General features: G+C 47.5%; 1 protein-coding gene across 1 annotated transcript in view; it reads right to left on the bottom strand.

The window, feature by feature from the left end:
* Positions 1 to 23,460, bottom strand: part of MDGA1 (MAM domain containing glycosylphosphatidylinositol anchor 1) — a 103,194-nt gene extending 79,734 nt beyond the window's left edge. Inside the window, exons 1-8 of the mRNA XM_026059837.1 lie at positions 23,397 to 23,460; positions 21,497 to 21,636; positions 18,378 to 18,552; positions 13,669 to 13,865; positions 10,811 to 10,943; positions 4,724 to 4,993; positions 4,007 to 4,336; positions 392 to 685 (exon numbers count right to left, since the gene is read on the bottom strand). Of these exons, the coding sequence (XP_025915622.1) occupies positions 392 to 685; positions 4,007 to 4,336; positions 4,724 to 4,993; positions 10,811 to 10,943; positions 13,669 to 13,865; positions 18,378 to 18,552; positions 21,497 to 21,636; positions 23,397 to 23,460 (1,603 nt within the window). The remainder of the gene's footprint in view (positions 1 to 391; positions 686 to 4,006; positions 4,337 to 4,723; positions 4,994 to 10,810; positions 10,944 to 13,668; positions 13,866 to 18,377; positions 18,553 to 21,496; positions 21,637 to 23,396) is intronic.
* Positions 23,461 to 24,153: the final 693 nt, after the last annotated feature.

The following is a 24,153-nucleotide window of genomic DNA, read 5'->3' as shown; positions in this document are numbered from 1 at the left end:
GGTCTAATTAACACCCATTTGATACAATTTGATACAAAGTGCTTAACTTTACAATCTTACTAACATATCCTGAATGTATCTTGCATGTACTTAATGCACACAAACACCTGGCATAGCTGTTTTGAGGTGATCCACCTAGAGGGGAATGGAGAGCACTGTGTATGAACACACACAACATCCTCCTCCCTATCACTTATCCATGCTGGCCCTTGCCTTGTGCAGCCAGGCCAGTTAAATATAAACTGTTCAGGGACCCTCAAATGAAAGAGATGTCTCTGCTAAACCCTGGTTAGAAAGGTCAACCCTGCCCAAAAGCAGCAATGAAAGTCCACAGGCTTTTGTGCACACAAGCATTCAGACCAGCGCTCCAGTACCACATGGTTATACTCACACTGCACGTTGAGCTGCACCAAGGCTTCCCGGGGTCTGACGTTAAAGCCATTGTACCTGGCTGTCTGACACTTATAGGTCCCACTCATTTCTCGGTTCACGCTCTCCAGGCGCAGCTTCCCATCATATGTCTCCACCGTCATTGTCCCTGAAGGCATGGGGGTTTCCTTATCTACCCGGGACCAGATGATGGGTGGCTTGGGCTTCCCTCGAACGTCACACTGCAGCTCAGCCCTGGAGCCCTCCCGGACAGTGATGGTGGACTGACCCTTGGGGACACTGACGACTGGCGGCACTAAAATGGAGATAACAAGAAGGGACTGGTTTTACACTAAGTTTCCAGCCAGCAAGGAACACTGAGAGATGCTTGCATCCACTCACCCCAAAAGACCTGAACTCCAAAGCTTTCTACTCAACATGGCACTGGGAGTACCAGTACAATCTTCATAGGGACACGTTTCCTGTAAGTCATCCCACAGGGTTTGGAGCTGCAGAGCACCAAAGGAGATCCCAGCTTCTCCAATGATGCATCCCAATGCCAACAACAAGGGCCAGCTGTTTTGGGACATTCCTCAGCTCCCACCTCATCAGTTGCAAAATGCTGTCAAACAGAGGGCTAGCACTAATGAACCCCAAGGCAAAAGCCTTTTTGATCCATTTCTCCATTTCTGGCCAGTGAATTTCCCTGAATGGAACTTCACTCTTCTGGCCAAGACAGAAAAGTCACATCTGCCAAGGCATCTAGTTCTCTCACATGGGTTGGTCTGGAACCAAGGCCTATAGGATTAATGCTTTGTAGATCTCATCTCCAGCCTTGTCAGACATCCAGGACCCCTTTCCCCTCCTAAGCCACAGCAAGGAGCCAGTTCTGTTAAACGTCTGTTTACTTTTACATTGAGATTTACAGTGCATTGGTTTTCTCTGGCTCACTTAAGGGAGAGATGGGCCCCAGCAAAGACCACTCCTGTGCATCTTTTCCAGGCTAGACTGAGAACAGCTCATCCAGCAGAACTGCTGTCTGGCTGGGGCCAGAGCTAAAGGCACAGGCCCTTTATTAATTGACAAACAAAACTTTGCTGATAAAGCTCAAAAGAAATCCAAGGACTGCAGCTAAAAGGAGCAGGGGTTTCAGTGGGAACTGGTTCATTGTTCATGCCCCCAGCTCCACCAAGAACCCAGGAAGTGGATGTTCATGCTTAAACCCATGTAATGTTGACATAGTATTTGTATTAGGCTTCAGAGTTAACAGTCCACTGCGGTAATACAGCAGCAATCATTTTCTGGAAAGCTCCTGTTTCAAGTCTTTTAGCTGACAGTAGTGACACTTGGACTGATGATTCCACAGCTTCATGGGCCAAGTACTTCACTTCCTTTTAAAACAAAGTTCAGAACTACACAGGTCATAACAATTTGATCTGACCAATATTAATTCAATTCAGCTCCAGCAAAGGAGACAATAATTGCACACATTACAGCCCACAGCTGCTTTAAGAGCAAATTTAGGTTGGCTCTAGCCCAGTCTCCCTCAGCAGTGACCCCCCTATGCAACAGAGAGGCCACATTTTCAATTTGCAGGTCTCCTGTGGGCTAGGGAATCTCATCACATCCTGTCCCGCACGATGCGAAGGGACAACAGCGCTCTTGCTGCCTGGCACTGCCAGTGGCTGTTCACCTGGTGAGAGGCAATTTTCTTCATGGGGAAAAGCTGTAAATTGCATTTGAAGATCTTTTTTAATTAAAGCCACCTCCTCAGAGCTGCTCAGTGGAGGGATCCACCTTGGCAAGCTCAGGCCTCGCTAGCTGAACAGAAGCAGATGGCAGGGAAATATGGGGCCATGACTGGCACCCTCCTCCTCCAATTTGGCCCCTGGGGAAAACCCACTGGGTTTTCATGTGGGACCCACACATCAGAGGAGGCTTGTTGTTCCCCACGGGGATGCAGCAGGTTGAACGGGCCTTTGCTGCTGGTCACGCTGCATGCAGGGCCTCTCTGGAAGGGACAGCCACAAAGGGGTCTGCTGGCCCAGGCTGCTGAAGAGGAGCTTCAAAATGCTCCACACTGCTCTCCTGCCCTTCCTTGTCTGGCGCACCCACGTGGGGCTCACCCTTGGCTGACAGGGCCAGAGTGCGGGGCAACCCCGCCATCGCAGGCGCTTTCTGTTAGGCAGTGTCCAGCTGGGGCCCATGCCAACAGACTGCCCAGGTTTGTGGTGGGGACATCCAGGATCTCCGAACSCTCCCTCCCACCACCTCCTACCCTTTTGGTCTTAGAGACAACTGCACTCTGCCATCTAGTGATCTTGGGCAAAAARGATTGCTCTTGGTGACAGCAGCCATGCAAGGTCTGGGAAAGTCGGGTTTGAGCCAGCCACTGGTACCCAGGATTGGGTTCCCCATTTTGTTCCCTGGCAGTTCAGTGAGGGCAGTCTTGGTTGGCACAGACATGGCCCTACCTGCCAGGGCTGTTAGCAGAAAGGGAATGCCAGCCTTCAGCATTTGACAGGTCCATGGCATGGTCAGGGCTTGGTCTCGGGGCTGCTAATGAGTGCTTGGTGCAGTCCCTTTGAGAGCGGACTGGCCCAAGTGTTTCTGCTGAAAGCCAGGGCATTCCCAAAGCATCAAAAGCCAGTCACAGCACTTTCTTCTAAGGGCTGAAGCAAGCAAGGTCCAGAATCAAGACTGGGATCAGCCTGACTAACAGGCTCAATACAACCAGAGATTAAAATAAAACTTTCTGTGATGGTTCAAGACAGACTCTGCAGGCAGCTGGCTCCCCTTGGGAGCTCTCAGATTATTAGTCCAAGGCTGCTCTGTGCCATCCCCTTGAGGTCCCRGGAAGGCTGCAAGATGAGAAGGATATAACGGAGAGCAAAGCTGGACCCCCTGCTTCACCAGAAGCTCAGAGGCAGGCCTGAGACCCTGTATTACAGTCACCAGAGGTGTCTGACACACACCTAAGGCTTAGTCCTGTTCTCACCAAGCCATGGGAAGGGGGAGCAGTGAATGTTGATCTTGATTTTAAAGAGGGGAGGCATTTATAATGTTTGGACTCCTTCAGAGAGTACCCAAGACAGATTACAACTGCTCCAGAAAACATTAAAGCTCTTCACAGAATTTGCTGCAACAGATGACACCATTCTCCTGGACACAGCCCTGACAAAGGGACATTCCTCATAAGCAATGCCAAAGAGAAGGAAGAGCAGCTTCAATACCCTTTTAGAACCCTCTCACCAAAGGGACTTTGGAAATTGAGTGAAATTCCACTCCCTCCTTCTTCCTTTACAATATATCCACATTTGGGGGTTTCTTTGAACAATCATACCCTAAAAAGCTGTCTCTGTGGCTGTGGCTGAATTGCACTTTGGACTTCTCATAGGAAGAAAACATAAAGGGAGACCTTGTCAGGACACAGCACAACTGGCAGAGGAGCTGTAACTATTACCCATCTCCAGTCACAGTCAAATGCTTGCCTGAGGATGTAGTTTTCCCCACTTGGGTCCAAGACACTCATGTGAGGTCCCTCAAAAGAACCCGAGAGACTGAGTGGGGGGCAGATAGTGACGCCAACCTTGGCCCATGCTCTCTGAGGCCCCCAGCCACCACCAAGAGGGCTCACCTGTCTCTGAGGAGATGTTCACCTCCACACTGAGGTCAGGGATGGGTGCTCCCTGGAAGGTAGCCACACACAAGTAGGTGCCATAGTCACTGAACCTCAGGTCAATAATCTCCAGGCTGCAGGTCACAGGTGGGAGCTCGGGGTCATTCCTGGTGATAAGCAACCGGTCTGAGAACCTGGCTGGTTTCCCGTTCTTATACCAGGAGTAGACAACCTTCTCCTGGGGGACAGCATCCACGTGGCATGAGAGCTTCAAGTCTTGCCCTAACTGGATGCTCTCACTCTCTTTGATCACATCAGGGGTGATTTGGAATGTGGCATTCTTCATGGCTGGGAGGAACACAAGTGCAAAACCAGTTAGGAACAGCAAAATGTCCTGCAAGGGACAGGACACCAGTCCTTTGTTCCTCAGAAAGGCAACACCTCTGCACAAAATCTGTCCCAAGATCTCACCCCGCTGTGATCCCACAAAAGATCCCCAGGGCCTCACATCTGGCAGGTTAGAATCATTCTCCAGCCGAGCATAGTGCTACAGTCCAAGCAGCCCTGGAACAGCTGCAGGTCTGGGAGCAAAGGAGATTGCATAACATCTTCTCCAGACTAGTAATCTCTGCTAAATATCACATTCACCCTCAGCTGTACAAGAACAATCAGAAGAAATGTAAATCTAGCCCCTCCACTCTGAAAACCCATCCTTCAAGAAAAAGAGCAACTTACATCGCACCAGCAGGTTCACTGTCTTCTTTGCTGGGTTCCCCACATTGTTGATGGCCGTGCAGTTGTAGTAGCCCGAGTCCTCCACATGGATCCTCCAGATGCTAAAGTTGCCTCCTTGCACAAGGCTGTTGGGAGGCATTGGGCCAGGCGAGTGAGACCAAACCACCTCTGGCTGTGGGTCGCCGCCTATCAGAGAACACTGCATGGTGATGTTGTCACCAGGGTTGACCACCAGTGTCTCATTGACTGACAGCTTCAGAGCAGGTGGGGCTGGAAGAGAACAAAGAGGGACAATTCTGAGCCTGAGGAAGACCCACCCGCCTGCCTGCGCACAGCTTCATACTTTCTAGGATTTGTTCTTAAAGAAAGCTGATTTGAGCAGGAAGAGCTGGAGGGATCCATGAATTCATTACAAATACATAGCATTTGTGAACTTAAAGCATCATCATTATCATAACTCTGTGTCAGAGCAGCCACCTCTGTTACAGTTAGGAAAGAGCACGGGCAGAACCTCACACAGACCCAGAATGGAGATGATACCTGAAACATTCCACAACCAGTGCTTAGCACTGGGGCACAATTAGGTCTAAGTAATATTTTAACAGTGTTCAGAGCAGGTCCTCCAGGGCTTAGGACTTTAAAAGCATCAAAAAGCATCAAAAGCCAGTCACAACACTTTCTTTGAAGGGCTGAAGCAAGCAAGGTCCAGAATCAAGACTAGTCAGGTCAGGTCAGAGGAAAAGCCTAACAAATCTCCTTTGCACAGGTAGAAATGGCAACCAGACAAAATTAGGCAGTGAAAAAACAGAGGCTAGAGACTTCTTGACTCCTGATACAAACAACTGCAGCAAGGCAGAAGGGCAACAGAAAGCCACAGTGGCTCGGCATTACCTTCCTGTACTGCACTCCAACCCACTCCTCTGCAGATACCACAGTGCCTTCTGCTTTTTCTGTATTTAACACCCCTGACTCTAAGCAGGACCTGCAGAAGCAGCACTGGAATAAAAATTCAACTGGTTGCTCCTACTGGAGCACCTGTATCTCCCTTGCTGTAACACTGCTTCATGAATCAAAAACTAATCTGCCTGTACCTTGGGCAGGACCAGGACACTGGACTGAGTGTGCTCTGGGGAAGAAAAAAAAAGGCACAAAAACAAGAGATTCATTGTCACAGGGCACAGGAAGTTGCAGCCATGGACTGAGCTTAGCATCTCGGGGCCTGATCCAGACTGTTGGAAAGCTCTCTGGGATTTCAGTGTATGGTGGACAGTTGTCACCCTCCCAAGAGAGGTGAGGGCAGAGCACTGGCTCCTCCTGCCTGACCATCTGGCACTGTGGGAATGTACCCCTGCTAGTGGGCGCAAACCTGGCAGAAGAGTATTCCTAATTGGATGCCCAGATTGAAAGATCACATCTGATTTGCACACAGTTCTCAACCTCATGTTCGCCTTTCATCTGTATATAAACGGACCACATACCTCACAAGGACAGATGCCTCTACCATGAGATTGCCAATAATACTTGCAGCCAGCCTGCTCTGAATAGCAAGAGATCCACTTGAGCTCAAAAGAGCAGTAGTGTAGGGAAAGGGGACTCCTCAGACACACTCCCCTAAACTAATTTACCCCATGCTACTTTTAACATCTCTGGGATTTCAGACACCAACAGGGACAGAGAAGGAGAAGGCAGAAGAACAGCACAGTGCAGACATATTTAAACCAGAAGAAAGGAGCCCCAAGCCTCAGGGGACCATGGGGAAGAGCAGAGGGCCTCCTTCAGCTGGGGAGGAGCAAGAAGAGGCTGCAAGGAGGCTCTCTTTCACCCCAAGAGAGGTGAAGGACAGAGGACAGTCTCAGAGGCTCAGATGCTCAATCCCAGCATCCGTTTGGTTTCATGATCAGTCAGGATCAGTCCACTCTTCTCATGTACAGGTGCCATCCAAAAAGGAGCTTTGAGGAAGGTCTCCCAATAAAAAAGGACTTCAGCTAACCTATCATGATACTCTGCTCCATTTCTCACACCCAACTAGCTGTTGTTGAGAGGCAAAGCCTTCACTAGCCATTTGAAGGCTCTCTAAGCTCAGAGATTGACCTGGAAGGACAGAACCTGCCTGCACCATAACAGACCACGAACAGCAGCTCAGCACCCACTGTTACTCCCACTCACCTCCACAGCTGTCACATACACTTTTCTATAGACCTGGGGTACAGGTCCTGGGGATCCTCTTTTATGCTGTAGTTCAACAACTGGGATTGATCCAAAATGTCTAGGCAACCTCTCCTTCTTTGGATACATTAGTCTTGATTTTTGGTTTATTTTATTTCTGCATGCTTCTCACTATATTTCCTCCCCCCGTCCATCCCTCTCCAGAACTGATCCAAAAAGCTTCCCTTTGTATTCTCCATTTCACCTCATGAAAAGCTCTTTAAAGCCCTTGTCAGCCCCATCACTGGCTCCATCCAGACAGAACTGAGAAAGTAACAGTCCTCCGCACAAAGGCAGGGAAGTATGTTTCAAGTAACAGCCATAATAATGCAAAATCAGACATTGTTCCATATTCATGAAGCCTGATTTAACAGCATCATTATTTCTGTCTCTCCTCTCCCTGGACCCTGCGTTAATGAGCTGTGCTGGGTTTGTGTTGGATCTCTGAATTACAGCCCATACAAACAAGGCAAGGAGTACTGCTCTCTCCTTAGCACAAGCACCATAATTTAGCAGTGCAACTACTGCTATGCTGGCATACTGCTTTGGCGAACCAAATCAAATGTCCTCTCGCTCACCATGGCAGACACCCTGTTCATGCCAGATGTGGCCAGATGTGCCAAAGGAAGAAGGCAATGCTCTCCTGCCAGCTGTATGGGCCATTTTGAGGACTTTGGTTGGAGCCCTTAAATTTTGAGGGGCCACAGCCTGTATTCAGCGCCTTTGACAGGCCTCTTTGCTGGAGTTTTGAAACAGTGTCCAAAGGCTGGTGTGCAGTAAGCAGCAACAGAAGGATTTTTATGTCCTCCCTGGGCTCTGAGTGGTTTCATGTGACTCGGCGAAGCCCAAAAACACAGTGGCTCAACTTGCCATAGGCGGGCAGGACATCTTCCTGCCTCTAACAGGCTGTCAGCTGGGTCTCACTGATACCGAAGAGCTGCTCCTGCCCTCTGATGCTGAACTGGTCTCAGCTAAGAGCACATGGTGGTAGATGCAGCCTCTTGCCTGGGAATCTTCCCCCATCCCAGTCAGAGCTAGAGAAGGACTGAGATCAGTCTATGTCCAGAGGGAAGACATGAGATTTAGGGAGCACGAGTCAGGTCCTGGCTAATATTTAGGGCTCTTGCAACGTTTGATCTGCACATATCTGACCAACACTCATCCTGCTGAGCAGTGACATGTTCTGGGCAAGGCAACATGAAAAAAAAGTGACATGCTGGGGCAAGCATCGCCTCAGGGCAGGTTGTGCATGTATCGGGGGACAGGGAACCAGCAAAGGTGCTGCCCACACAGCTCTAAGTAGCAAGCTCCCGCAGCATGCCACAACTAGAGCCCTGGCTGTAGGAGCCTGCATGGGCTCCCACTCCCACTCCTGTCAGTGGACGGAGGTTAACAGTATGCAGACATTGTTATGCAGGCGATGAATATCATTTATTTGTAACCTGTGGCAAATCCTTTTGTTCTTGGCGAAGAAAACCTGCTGGCGGAGACTGTCGAGCAGCAAGGGGACCATTAAAAACAAAGAGTCACTTTCAATTCCCTTTGAAGTCCAATTTGCTGCAGTAAAACTGCAGAAGAATTAACCAGCTGGGCTGCTTAACTTCACAGAAATCAAGGGAAGGGAAAATATCAGCCCAACCCCATCAGAGCAAGCAACGATAACGCAGCACTGAACCGGGCCTGTAATCTTGCCGGACCTGACCCGCTGCTCTGGAGCCACGAAACAGCAGCAGAATGGAAGAGGAGAAGGCAAAAGCCTCCTCCACATTAAGGCTGCACATCAGAAACTGATCCCCGGCTGTATGGACCAACCTGCAGACACAGAGCAGGGGAGAAGCACATCACACTGGAGCCTACAATCTGTCTAAAGGCCACTGCGGAAGGAGCCAAAGTGAACTAGCTAAGAAGTAGCAAACAAACTGGGAAGAGAAGATTCCCTTGGCCCTACATGACCTGACCCATCAGTTCTCCTCAAGGTCTGTAATAGTTGGGTCTATAAATATTTAAAAGATTGATTTCCATGCACCTTAGCGCCCTTTGGGCCTTCTTCGGTGGCAAAAGCAGAGACATCGCGAGCAAAGCTGCTCAGAATTCTGGACACGGCCACAGCTAAGGAAGTTGCTAATGCACGAGCCATAAGAGGGAAAGAAAAGATCTATGTGGAAAGAGGAGAAAATTAAATATTTTTCTTTAAATATTTTCTCATCTACACACAATACTACCTACAGGGTAAGCCTGATAACACAACCATGAAATATTATTTAACACAAACCCTCCTTACAGTGCAATGCCAGTTTCATATTCACCAGTAGCTTTGAATACAATTTGCTATGAACATGAACATTTTCCATAGTCCCTTTGAGATTGCTGTAACAAGCTGCACTGTAACTGTGCAGAAATATGCATTTAAACCTAAATAACAAGAAAAAAGCACTAGATGCATGTGCTATGTGGACCAAGTTCAGAGCTTAGGTAAGTACCAAAGAAGCTGGTGTAAATTCAGCTATATACTGGCTTCTGATCTGGCTTCAGCCTGAAAATACATTTTCCCTGTTTACTCAGTGAAGGGGTTAGACCAAAATGAGGGATAGTTACCCTGTGTTTGGGCTAGCGGGGAAGAATGGTCAGAAAGAAAAATTTGATTTTCTAACTCTTCAAAGGTAGACACAACAGGAAAGAACAGCTGTGTGAGATCCCTTTCTTCTTCAACAGTACAAGTTAAGTTTTTAAAGGGAATATTCCAGCATTCTCTATAGTCTCATTTTGAGATGAACTCAAGCAGTGACATGAGTTACTTAAGACATGTTCACAGAGATCTTACTACAAGGAGAATAGTTTTTCCTGACATTAGCTATAGTTCACTTTTTCTTAAGCTCGTTATTTTCTTCTTTCTACATAAAGTGATGCAACCATTGTCGGGCGCCCTGGGCTCAGTCAGATCAATAAACATAATTTATACAGTACTAACAATATCCCATCAACAGTTGGCGACATCAAAAGAGTTCTGCTTCCACTGCACAAAGATGACACAAGGGATACAAACTGCTTTGTGTTATATTAGACAGAGGTGAATAATTCAAACAACTACATTGCCTCTCTTTCTGATCATGAAATACTCCAGAGCCCGAAGCAATTTTCTGACATTTATTCATTATTTGAAAATATTCAACACATTTGAGGGTTTTGGTTTGGGGTTTTTTGTTGCTGGTTTTTTGTTTTTTTTTTTTAATGGATGGATTGCAGTCWTGTCCTTGCAAGTACTTGGTATGTGATATTTAGTTATCAACTGGTCATGGCAGGTCAAGCAAGAGGCACCACATTGATTCTGTTCACGACTGGAGGCTCACTCAAGCACTGCCAGCATGCATATCAGTATGTAGTATGTATGTTGCCAGAGAGATTTGCTTTCCACAAACATCAACACCAGCAGAACCAGTTAACTGGGAGGTTCCAGAGTGCAGTCTTGCAAACCAGGCAAGAGTCCCTCATAAATGAAACATTTGTAAGAATTTCAGCAGTATCTGCCCTGCTCCACACTGTATCAAATCTATTTTTAGTCACTTAAAATGATAAATAAATAAAAGTGTCTGGATTAAAATCTATATAGTGCCTCAACACCTACTTGTAGTCTGTTTTAATGATCTCATGACAGGCCTGGCCAAGGCACCAGCTATACACAGCGTTAAAAGAAATTAAAGTATCCCGGCCAAAAAATTTCTGCATTAAGGATTCTTTTTTTACCCCCACAGATGTAAGCATGAGGTGATATACTAATTGCTGTAGGCCCTAGACTGGGTGCAACGTTACCAGCCTAGAGAGGTAATAGCTGTTCAGCAGGCAAGCTGTCAGAGGGCTCTGAGGCTCCTTCGTGGCTGCTCTTACCTGTGGTGTTTGTGAGCTGGAAGGCGATTGATTTGTCAGGGATGCTGCAGACATTACGGACGGACACCTGACACGTGTAGCTGGCGTAATCCTGGGGCCGCAGGTTCTTCAGCTTCAGAACTTTTGTTTCACCCTGGGAGTTGGGAAAGAAGGGGACAAAGACACAGGTGCACAAAGCACAGTTCATCATTGCAAATCCATAACCTAACCCAGAGATGCCAGATTACCAGCAGCTCTCATTGAAACCTCAGAGAGCTGTGCAGGCTCCAAGCCTCCCTAGCTGTATATAAAGGAGACACAAAATGTTTGCAGTGATAATTCCTTCTCCAGAAGTGCTCAGAACACCCCCAGCAACTGACTTCATGTAACCCTGAAAGCACTGCTGAACATGTTTAGGCATAATTTCTTGTCAGCTGCTGTCAGAATCATCTTGCAGAACTTGAAAAACCCTAAATGTCCAAGACCAGACCCTGTTCTCACACCAAGAAACAGCAGGAACCCAAATGAAGTCAGTGGGGTCACAACATTGCAAACCCAAGCTAAACCAGAGCAGATTCAGGCATTAATGCTGACCAAAATATGGCATGTTCAACAGTTAAATTGTAAAAATTTGCAGTAGAGAAAAAAAAAAAGATAATTCAGAGAAATGTTTAAAGAAACCTTCAAACCTTTCTGATCTCTTTTTCTTCAGATTCTAATCGCATTCATGCTGGCATAAATCCAGAGTGACTGCACTGAATCGACAGACTTTTCTTATACTATGGGTGATGAAAAAATTCACACTCTGGCACTCTATCAGTTACTGGCATATTGTAGAAACAGAATAAAGCTGTTAATTTAATCATAGATGTATTCTGTAAATTTATATTTACAGGATGTGGAAAGCTCTGAGATGCTTCCTGTGGTTTGCACCCCCTGCAACTCATATGTCTTCCATGACAGCTTGTCGCTATTCTTCTGCCTTTGTTTGTCTAAATTTCTTTTGGAGAAACCATTCTGTAAAAGCCTGACAACATAAGAAGATGTCAGCTTGACAAATCCTCTTGAGACAACCTCAAGCGACAGGACAAGGAGCTCATGCTAATATTCAGAGAACAAGGATCTGAACTGGGTAAATTAGAAAGATAAATACCTAGGAGACGAGTAACCCTATGAAAGTCTCATCCCCTGAGATTGGTTGCTATGCCACATAAATGATGGCATTTACAATGTGCATGTCAGCTAGTGATTTGCACAGGGTCATATGTATTCAGTTTATTGATTAGTAAATGTTGGGTAAATGTGTATAAACCTACATTGTAAATCAGTTTTAAAAAGCTCATACAGTAAAGTTTTCATTTCCTTTCCAGTTCTACTCTCCCAACAGTGAGAGTGTGTTTTTGTTAACCACAACTCTTCTCAACCCAAACTCACAGGTTTACACTGGTATTAGTGAGAGGACCACAAGGGCATGCCTGTGTGAGCGTAGCAGTCCTACCACACTCTCTCAGAGCTGGGAATGACCCATCATGGCAGGAACACTGCCTGACAGGAACTGCAGGACACTGGGTCATTTATATGTTAATGCTAATTAACATATAAGTAAATTTCTGCCAGATGCCTTATTTAGCTGAAGACAATATCTCAAGTCCTAAGACATCCCCTCATTAAGCAATGTCTCCTGGTAATCACACTGAGCTTAATGAAAGCTGGAAGAGTGCATRGTGACTTCCTCTAAGGCCAAGAACGTCCTGGTTGGATGCCACACAGCACCCAACTAGACAAAGCTCTCTTCAGGGACAAACAGCAGCGCTGGCCTACAGCACTTCTGCAAATCTGCTGCTAACCTGCAGCTCTCTGTTGTCTCTCCTAACCCCCCGAATGTTTCCATCTGACTGCCCATTTCCATGACTTACAGGGTTGGCGTGTTTCAATAAAATATGAACATGACTACATTAACTGAAAGGTTGCCCGGGGCATTGCTCAGAAATCAAACTCAGCCAGAATGTGCTCAGGACCCAGCTTTGGGCGCACAGAGAGGTGCGTGGGATGAAATGGGTGCCCCAGGAACTGCCCTTTCAGCCCTCCCTTCTGGCCCATCATTGCCTCATGCTATCCAACAGCCTTGCTGAAAGCACTAGGGCTGGTTAGCAGCTGAAGGGCATTCAAAGCTGGAGCAAAGCCCAGGATAATGTGCCCAGAATGCTTCAGCAAAAGAAAGGCTCCCCTGTTTCTCCCACTTCATTGGCAGACCTGTTACTGTGAAGACAGCGGCATTTCCAGGGGTAACATAGCTATGCAGGGACAAATCCAGCATAGGTAAGCAGGAAAAGCAGAAAGGACTTGGAATAATACCTTATCACAGGGAGACGCTGAGAAAGTACTCATGTAGTTAGGCTGCCTGCATTACTTGCGGCCATTAGGAAGAGCTCTTCATTATTTGCCTCATGAAGTCTATAGTAATTCCTACCATTCACTCGCACTGCTAAACAGGAGGCGCTTTTCCCTATTGATGGAGCTTGGAGCTCAGTTAAGAAAAAGGTTAGTGCTGGGAGACAGAGGAGACCCAATCCCAGGTACTGCTTGGTGAATAGTCTCAGTCATCCAACTGGCTTCATGTAAACTGTGACCTGCTCTGAGGGAGACAGGCTGGCAAGGCAGGGACTTCCTGGCTGCTACGTTCCCTCCTGCTGCTCTGCTCTTTGGAGATCTGCACGCTGTAAGTATGCACTACTAGCCCTCTGGAGACAGTACTCCTTGCAATGACCACCACCCTCTCCCCACCATCCTAACCCAGGCAGGGAGAGAAACACCACCCAGAATGGAGAACCTGCATCACCGAGATGTGCAACACAAGCTGCAGGTATACTTTTTTTCACCTGTGTGTAGAGGGGTTCATAGATGTCCACCCCATTGTCCTGACTGTGGGAAAGCGTCTCAGCTCCCCGTTTCCAGATGAAGCGAGCTGGTGGGTTGGAGTTGACGGTGCAGCGGAGGAAGACAGTCTTCTCCTGATAGAAACTGCCACGTACATCACTGATGGTCTGGTGAACAGTGAGAACAGGTTCATCTAGGTCTGGAAGGAAGGTAAGGAGGTCCACAGCAGTTGTTAGTGAAGCTGGCCAGCACAGACAGCCTGCAGAGCAGATGGCACTCCAGGGGCCATGGGGAGAGGTAAAGTTCCCACGCATTTGGCCAATGACAACTGCTGAATTAAGAGCTGATCTGAGGCCAGATAGCACAAACGATATCTAAAGGGAACGGACAGGAGAAGCCAAAATTCTCCCACTCACCACACAACATTCAGAGAATAGAAAGCACCCTCTGATTTGCAGCTCCCACGTGGTCCTCAAGCAAACTGTCCACCACACACCTCTCAGACCAGCAGGCTGCCTCACCTTCCCCAGTGACACCCTCCACCCCAAATCACAGCTCTCTGCTTCAGTGAGAGGCCAGAAGGATCCCAGGAAACCCTACTGCATCCTCATTCCTGCTGCTCCCACCTTCCAATTCCCAGGCCCCTCCTGAGATCATGGGTCTAAGCCCATGGCATTGAGATGCCCTCCCAAAAGACATGACAAACCTTCAGGTCAAGGGATGGGGGTAGAAATCAGGACAAGATCAAGGAGCTGAGGTGCAGAGTCATTTCCTAGACAGGAGCAAGTCTGGTGGGGTGTCTGCCATGAGAACACGAGATGCAAAACATGGTGATACCTGGGTACAGCTTCTCTCTTTTTCCTATTAAAATAACCTCTGGGTACTTTCTCCTTTTCAAGGTCTGCACTGACTCTCCCTCTTTTCACCAGCTTCTGCTTACTGTGATCCCATCACCCACTCCTAAAGTGATCAGATTCTTTTCTTTTTTCTCCCTTTACAAAAAAACTCTTCCCAAATCCTCCCTTACCATACCCACAACAGACACAGCCATCATGACCTGATCAACAGTTACCTTGTCATTTGCAAGCACACAAGCAATAGCCCTGCAGAGAGCATGCTTTCTGCATACACCCAGCAGTCTGAGCCCAGGGCACACTGCTCCCCAAGGGCTGCCTTTCTATAAAAAGGGAGCTTTCTCTTTACACCAGACACGAGTGTTGGAAAGTCAAGGAAGCATGAGGAAAACCTCAGAGGACATGAGTCTTTCTCCTCCCAGAATCACGCTGATTGATTGGGGTTAAACATAAAGATCCCATTTGACAAGACTGGGCCAAATGGCCCATTAAAACAGCAATCTGTCCTCATGCCCTAAAGCATATCTTGTAAGGCGCCTGTTGAGCTCAATGGAGCAATTCTGCATATTCAGCAACCTTGCAACCCCATCTTCAACTGCAAGAAAACATGAAGCACAGACATCCAGCCTGCCCTCGTGCTGCCAGCACTGTCCTCTGCACATGTTGCCAGAGAGAACATATGCCCATCATCTCCCGCTGTCTTGTGCCACTTAATTTTCAAGATATTGAAAATTAGAGATTTTTTTTTTTTTTAAGAGATTTGCAAGCTTGGAATCTGGTTTCCAGGAAGAATGGAGGAAGCAGGAGGGTAAGGATGAGTTTCTGTTAACATGTCATCCAAATAACGCATGTTCCCTGCTGAATCACAAGCGTGGACTGGTGGATTTGCATATTTTAACGAGTTGTATGCTTGGAAGACAGCACTTGTAATGGGACCTGAGATTTGTTGACTTGACCACACCACAGCTCAGCAATATGAGTAGAGCTGTTAGCTGAACATCGACAAGGCAGAAAAAAACAACATGGAAGAAAAACATTTGTGGGTAGAGAAAAAAGGCCCCTCTCCATACAGTGCTGTCTGCACTCAGCCATAAGGTGATGGAATTTTAAATCAAACTCTCTTGGACCAGGACCTTGGGCACAGCCTCTCCTCTTCCCCGCTTCCTTATTCTTACTGCCCCTTTATTTGCTCATCCTTACATGAGTAACTGCAGTTACCACCTCACCGAGTTCCCCTTTCTCAGTAGGATGTAGAGCAAAACATTTCCCCTGCCCCTCAAAGAAGAGGCCTCCCATCCAGGTCTCCTCACTCCCAGCTACTCCCCAAAAGGGGAGCAATATCTTCCTTTTGGTTGCTAAACCCTTCCTCCATCAAATCTTTCAGTCTTTTTTAATACCAGTGAGCCCTAAGCCTAACCCTCCTGAGAAAAGCTAAAATAAGACCTACGATGATATACATGTCCTTGATGTAGAAGGAACAACACTGATGTCAGTGAGCTGCACAAATGATAAATTTGGCCCAAGGCTGCTCATGGAGATGATCACATGGGATGTTTCATGCACAATATAAGCTTGTAAACATCCATTCTTTCTTTCTCTTTACTTTCCTCCCTCCCACATGGAAATACTCCAAGCAGCAGCTGCCTCTCTGCCAGTGTCTAACCAGTGCTTAAAAGCCTCACTTGATGCACACTAGGGGCAAGGGAGTATCTTGCTACACAGGTTAGTGCTTCCAGTTTAATATCCTCTTTGCACCAAATGGTGCTCTCCATACAAGCTTRCCACCTAATACTGAAAGTATGAGTGAGCACTAGCACTGGTTGGCAAGAACACCAAGGTTCACATGAGAGTGATTACTTACCTCTAACTACGAATCGGGGTGCAGGGAAAGAAGGGATTTGTTTTCAAATTCTGGTTCATTCGGCTGAAGGTTGCCTGGGTGAGTGTTCAACAAAAACTGTGGCTTTTCCTATGTGTTTCCTTGTACCTACAGCAAATACTAGCAGAAAATAGACTTTCCTCCCCAAAAACCAAGCGAGCAGAACAGAGGTGCGTTACCAAGTCCATCTGCAGAGTAGATGTTAGTATGAGAAAGTCCTTGGCCACCCCATAGTTCTACAGGTCAGAGCTGCACAAGGCACCATGGGACGCTACATCACTCTAGCTCCAGTCCACATCCCAGAAGTAAAGGGATTGCCCACAACACATAAAGAGAGATTGAGGCCAAAGACTTGCTCCTAGAGACACAGGCCCTGGCAAAATGTCATACTGAGGACTAAGAAAAGCAAGTTCCTTTTGCAATGGAGAGCAATCAAATGCTTCCACCACAGGCAAGAGGAGGAAGGGGCAGAGGAGCCAAGCAAATCCAGGTGGGTGTCAGGACTCCTCAGAACAGACCTACTCGATGTCCATGAAGAAATGTTCATCCTATCCAATGTGTCATGAGCTGCAGTTGAAGCAATCTGTGTTCCTGGACTGTAGGATTGTGTTCACACTACACTGCCTCCAACACAGGGTGGGGCAAGAGGGTAGGGGGCAAGGAGGAAGGCAGGTAGGGCAAGGAAGGAAAAGAGATGCTAAAACCAACACAGAGAGCAGCAGGCAAAGCTGGCTTAAAACAGGAGCCTCTCCAATCCACATAAAGCAACTGTGGATCATGAGTCTACCAAAGCCTGAGGATGTTCAAGTCTATGGGGTACTTTGGGAGGGTACCAAATCTAAACTGAAGGCAGCAGTTTGCCTGAATGCACTATCTCACATCTCAGGGCTAGACAGTGGGCCCAAGAGGAACCTAGTCAGGCAGCAGTTGCTGCCAGCAAAACTCTGCCCAGACTCCAGACAGGTACCTGGGCTGTGAAACCTGGAGGTTGCTCTGCTGAGAGATAACCACAGAGCACTTCAGCACAGAAGACAGGCTTGCTAGAAGGATTTTGGGGAATGGGGTGGGGGTGAAAGGAGAGTTCCAGCTTCTTTATACTTCACATCTTTTTATCATCAACCTCTTGATGGCAAGGCCCTTGCAGTACAGTGAGCAGGTGTATTTGGTGCTACCAGGGTTGTAGGAAACTGCAGCAGCTGATAGCCACAGACAATGAGCAGACTGGTAATCTTCCCCATGTCTCCTCAAAAGTGGCCTAGACATTAGATCTTTGATTCCTCCTATGCAAAGGGTACTGGACAAATTTAATTTTCCTCCCTTTTGGCCACAGCAGCCCAAGAATAAACATTAACACAGCATGAGAAACCTTTAAAACATGGGATCCATGGCAAGATGAAGAGTCACTAAGGGCATCTCCAGGGCACAAGAGAGAGGCAGCACAACCAGCCAGAGAAACATTGGGTCASTACTAAAACTGAGAGGTCCTCAGAGCTTCCTTCATGTTTACTTATGCACAACTCAGCCTCCTTAGGTGCATCCCAGAATCTTTTACTCCATTTCCACCATCCTGCAGAGGTGGCATTACTGGGAGCAGGACATTGGTTTCAGGGGCGCTTTAGGCATTCGAGGTGCTGCTGATTTCAAAGAGCAGAGCAAGCCACTTTCAAACTGGAGATAAAGAAAGCAAAAGCCATCTACAACACTACACCCCAGACAAGTGCTAGGAACCCCCCTAGCAGTGACAGGGATAATGGTATATAGATAAGCATGGTTTACACGGACAGGCAAAGACATCTTTTTCTTTAGGCAGACCTAACCCCCTTGGGGAGATGGACCTTGGAGACATCTCACTGGTCCCTTTGCTCCTGAATTGGGTACGTATGGTGCTAGGGCAATGCAGCTCCCTGCCAGCCCCGCAGCAAGGCAGAGACACACAGTAGAACTGTGGGAAGGTCTGGGTTGCCACTAAATGACTTACACTGCACATCTACTCGAATGGACTTGATGGCAGGGACCCCAACCCCATTTTCTGCTTTACAGTAATAGCGGCCCCCCTGCAGCCTTTGGATCTTCTCAATCCGAAGGGTCTCGTTAAGCACCGACGTCTCTTGGAATTTGTCCGAGGCACTGCCAGCGGTTTTGGTCCACCTCACCTGCAGGAAGAGAATGAGAGAAATGCAAGCTATCAGCAATACAAACCGGAGATCACAGAGGATAGCAGCACTCCCTTTTCTCCTTTTCCCTTCCTCCCCAGAATTCACACAAATGGACCCTAAAGCCCATTACTGCCAGACCTTACCCAAGTTCAACTGCCGATCTCCATATGTCTCGATACACCAGCTGTCAATTCTCACCCATCACCAACCCCCACATCCTAGTGTCCACTATAATCCCCTAATTCAAACAGACCCACACTGCATATTTGCCACTCCTGCTCTGGTCCTGTAAACCCAGCAACTTAGTTTAAAACCACCACCTGCACAGCACAGGAGTTTCAGCAATAAGCTTTGGTAGCCCGTATGGTCGATAAGCCTGAATCTACAACAGACACCAGCTCACAGCTACAGAGCTTTTACTGCACTTCACACAGTGCCCTTTTGCCTCTCTCTGGATAATAAGGCTACTTCAGCTGTTTGCCTCTCCAAGTAAGAGGTGCAACTGCAGTTGCTATTGCTCTTGCCCCTTCCCTCAAGGAATCCCTTTGTGTGTTATTTTTGCAAGTCATCCTTTTGCAGTGCACAAGCTTTTACTTTGTTTTTTTTTCTTAAAGATACAGAAAAAGAAAAGAAAAAATCCCTTCAGATTTTGGACTATTTTGCATTTTTTGTCTTTATGTCACATGTTTTAGTCTTTAGATCCTGGCTTGTTGGGCCAACATAGTCATATAGTATTTTACGGTGAATGGTGGCAAGAGGACAGCATGCTTAAACATTGAACCGTTATTCTCATGTTTGTAAGGAGATACAGCCTGAGCAGTAGCGGTACAGGCTTCTCTGTCATTTTCTGCAGCCCAGACAATGAAAGAGAGAGATGGCTTTTCTCAGCCCAGTGGTCTCCTAAGTCAACAACCTCCTTTCTCAGGGCTGGTGATTCTGGTTGTCTCCCATGGCAGTGCTGTCTAGCTTCTGGGACTGAGATCCAGCAACATCAGCCAACAGAAAGGAGAAGGACTTTCATTCAACATTGGCCACAGATGAGAAGCAGCAGATACCCTGACCCCACCCTAGCCTTCACCTAAAGTTCATTGTCATCACCTGATTGATGCTGATGCTCTAAAAGAAGCAGGTGTGTCTACATCCCATTCCCAGAGCACCAGACTGAGCAGATTTTCTCAGCTAATGACCATGGATTTATTTAGCCTTTGTAGGCTTATTACAAAATTGTATGAAGGCCCCAAGTATCTCAGATTGAAGTGTCCTTGTGAACAGGAGGGACAGTCAGCTCTTTAATCTTATCAATTTCAATCTCATTTAAGTATTTTGGCCACATTTTCAAGCTTTAATGACTGTCTGATAGAAGGGAAAAGAAAAGATTTAAAAAAGGTTAGGAGAAAAGTTTAGTTAGGGGAGAAATTTGTCCATGAGGAAGGAGAGCAGAGATAGGACACATGCTATGTTTTATGTGAGCTGGCTCCAGCCTCCATGGTCACGTGTGGTTCTACACTCTGGTGTCCCCATGAGTGTCTGGGCAGTGACAAACCACAGTGTCACTCACTAGCATGCTGTCTCCATCAGGCTCTGCTCCAGCAATCTTTTCTTCTGCTCCAGGCTCGAAACCCCATGACCTGCCTGAATCTTCCCACACTCTCAACTTCCACAGGAAGGACCAGCCCTGCAGTCTTTCTTGTTTGTGCCATAGACAGCCATCCTCTGCCCATCACTGTCACAGGCCTAGGCTGATCATTTTGGCTAGCCTGGCTCAGAACATTTTCTTTTTACTGTTTCTAGGGTATGCTTTGATGAATAATCCATTTCCAGTTCTGCTGGCTGAGTCTCTCTCCCTCTCCTTTGTCACCTCTTTTCAGCCAAGTATCTCCTCATAAGCAAGTCCATGGAGGGGATGATTGGCATAGGCAGATGTATGGCTTCTCACCACAAATGTCTTTGACTGGCAGGGTTGGGGAAGGGGGCCAAGAAGGCACACATAGTGTGGCTGGCTCCCTTGGGTGTATTCTGGCACATCCAACCTTACAGTATGTGCCAGCCACTGCTCCTACCACACTCTGTCCCAGAGCAGGCTGACACATGTTCTGTTCCAGTATCTCTATAGACGTATACACACTAGCATTGAACCAGGCTGCTTAAGTATCTGAAGGGTGGGGAGCTGACTGCACATGCCTGAGGCTATGCAACCTGCTGGAGACCCTGGGGAAGGGCTACAGCAGGTAGCCATGCTCAGCTCCATACCACTCCAGTGAGTTGTGACTCTGACCACAGAGTGGACATATCCAGCACTGCAAGTTTGAATCTGCCTCTGGTCAGTGGCAAAAAGCAGTGACCAAGGGACTCTGTGCACAGCTCAGTCAAGTGCACTACAAACAACTTTTCAAATTCCCCCAAGCAGGTTCCCACTGCCTTCACATCTAGAGAAACTAAGAGACAGATGGATCATGAAGGACCAACTCCTATGGCCAGCCTGTGGGGAAAGACTGCTCTATCCCTGTTCAGGCTGTGCCTGCTTTGTAGAGAGAGATATGGTTTGAGAGTGGTTTGTACAGTGGGTTCAGCCTTGGCTTCCGGCCTTTTTAGGACTCCACATACTGAAGACCACAAGAATCTCTAGGTAGGTTCCTGAGACCATAATCCACAAAAGCAAAGCTTGTTACTTTGTAGTTTAAATTGTTAGTGCATGTGCTGTAGGGCATCCCTACCCACTGTATTGTAAAGGACTTCTAGTCTCTTCTTACGCTGCAGCCACTAAAGGGCAAGAAACCCAGCTTCTGTGCTGCAGAACCTGTTAAGAAGCCCAGAAAGAATGAAAAAGAGGAAGCCAACTCCAACATGCTGGGCAACCCTGCTGCCTGCGATTCTCCTCTATGTGGGGAGAGCAGAGACATGCCATGGGGAGCATGGGTGACAGGTGAGACTGAAAGCTTACCTGTGGCCGGGGATGTCCCGTGACCAGACACTGCAGGACCAGTGTGTCCCCTTCCCGAATTGTGTAAACACGTTCACTGATGTTGTCCTCCTTCACCACGCACGCTTGCCCAGCATGGATGATTTGGGCCTGAGCAGGAGCTGTGGAAAGGCAAGAAGAGGTAAAGAGGGAAACAAGCAGCACCGCAGCCCCTGTCGCCCACTGACCGGGGTGGCTGCTCTCACGGCAGGGTGGAAGAGCAGCCTCCTGAGCCAGAGGCAGGAAAAACCAGCAGCGCCAGGTGTGAGAGACCCAAAGGTGTCACGGGATGGAAATCTGAGCAATTCTCCCCATCTGCTGAGCGGCTGGTATCAACTGCTGTTTTAAAACCTTTAGTCTTATTGGGATTAGCAGCTCTAGGGACTGAAGAGCAACATATGAAGCTTTACTGTGAGACTATCCTGTACAGGCTGGGAACCGAAGACTCCCCTGCTCTCATCCCTTCCAGGGATAGAGTATAAGCAAATGGTTAAAGCAAGAACTTGGTGAAATCACAGCTGCTCTGTGCCTGTCTAAGCAAATCTGATGACTATGATTTACATTGCAGGGGGCCAGGATAACTACTGAGCAATGTCAGAAAGGGCCTTGAAGCTTTGTATGGCTCTTAGCATGCTTCCCTAGAACAGGCATAGCACACTCGGCAGGAAATACAATTCTTCCCCAAATTACAAAGCAACATATCTCAGTCCTGACCCAGAGGGAACAGCCTCTGAAGCAGCAGGGAAACCGTATTCTCTGCGGCTCTTTGCTCCTGGCAGGACTCAAAGCAGAGCCCTGTTACTGCCACTCTAGCCAGAAAAATGAGCAGAGACCAGTGCAGTGGAAAAATATATGGAAAAATAATTCCCAGAGAAAAGCTGAAAAGCTTCCTGTCCTGAAACAACAGCTATGTTCCACTGTAGCCCTGACCAACAACAGGGAAAGACAATCTCTCGAAGAACAGGATTTCATAAGGAGAAAAAAGCCTCAGCTCTGGAGGCCTGCATGAACAGCCCTTGGCTCCTTACTGCAAAAGCATTCATGTGATCACCAGAGCAGCTGTGATATATTGAAGGTGATGGGGCAGCCCAGTGGGACACCTGTGCTTGTTCAAGGGGAAAACTCTGGTCGCACTTCAAGGAACAGAGAAACCCACAAATGCATCTAAGAATTGGCACCTCAGTGAGAGTCCCCTGGAATATACTTCCCCATCTTGCTGCTACAAGGCTTCCAGGTGACTCTAGTGTCACAGCTCTAGTTCCCATTAGTGAAATACAATGCAAATCAACAAGCCACAGAGGAGATGATCAAAGGGTTTAAAGCAAAGAGCCTTAGTAAGCCTTCTGAACCAAGCACAGGTTTTGCACAACTTGTTAAAGCTGAACCAAGCACCCACTTTTTCCCCAAAGGTTAGCTGAGCTTCAAGGACTTTTTTTTTTTTTTAAGCCACAGGGATGACAAAAATGCTCTAAACACAGTCACCTGGGAAACAGAAGTGCTCAGATTTACACTGGTCTAATCCACCAGCAGCACAGACCCAGGGCGAGTTTGGCTTGAGTAGTGGAGGAGATCTGCCCTTGAGGGCCTGTGTAAACTGGTGTCGCTCCAATGCACTGACCGTGCAGCAGTGACGCAGAGCGGCCACAGGTCTGAACGGCAGCAAGCTGCTTTTGCTGCTGGGGCTCCCCCGCCTGTGACAGCCGCCCAGCACCGGGGCAAGAGCACTGGGCATGCAGGAAGCTACTTCCTCCTTCTTTCCACACCCCTTCTGTCCTTCCAGCTTGGCGGCACTTCATTGGCAAAATCACTGTAGGCTTATTACTATCCAAACTGTTGACTAACAGAAACAGTGTGTTTATTGGAACAATATGATGGCACAAACAGAGGAAATCCTCAGCCTCCCCTGCCTTCACCATCTGCAGGGCTCCTAGGAACATGCCTGCCATCGCTTGATCACCATGAAATACTGAAACTGACAGTCTAAGCTTCACTGAGACAGCTGAGCAGATGAGAGACCTTCCCCTGCCTGGAGGGCAGCAGATTCTTGTTGAACACACAAGAAGAAAGCAGCAAGCAGAAACCTATATATGTGCAAGCATATGTGTGTGCACTTATATATGTGCATATATGTAGGAGTGTGTATGCACATATGTAGGAATGTGTGTGTGTGTACATAATATACAGTATATTTATACATTTTAAATTAAGTGAAATAGTGACTTATCAAGAGAAATCAACATGAAAGGTCATCAAACAAACAGGGCAGAGGAGCAAGTCATATGCCTGTATAACCTTTGCCAATATCCCTTAATCCAGATGGTAGTCCCTCATTGTGCTGTCTCAGCCCTTGGATCTGTTCTCAGCAGACCTGCCATCACACCTCTACCCTACACACACTGCACAGAGCATCCCTCACAGTACTGTGGCCCAGTTCATTGTGCCAAAAAATCCCTGCTCCGATTAAAAGAGAGACTCCATTCCTTTCCATCTTGTACCACATCCTCCCCTCAACCTGTGCTGTCTGTATTTCAGTGGGGTCCTGGGCCCTGCTGCAGCAAAGCTCCTATTAACTCTCTTCAACTTCTCTGGGCTGTGTTTGCTGGCTGGTGCCTCTATTCTCCCTTTGCAAACAGGACTTT

The sequence above is a fragment of the Apteryx rowi genome, unplaced genomic scaffold (assembly GCF_003343035.1).
Source record: "Apteryx rowi isolate R43461 unplaced genomic scaffold, aptRow1 scaffold_160, whole genome shotgun sequence".
Classification (NCBI taxonomy): domain Eukaryota; kingdom Metazoa; phylum Chordata; class Aves; order Apterygiformes; family Apterygidae; genus Apteryx; species Apteryx rowi.
The sequence above is the reverse complement of the archived record's forward strand: the minus strand, read 5'-3'. Positions and strand labels throughout refer to the sequence as shown.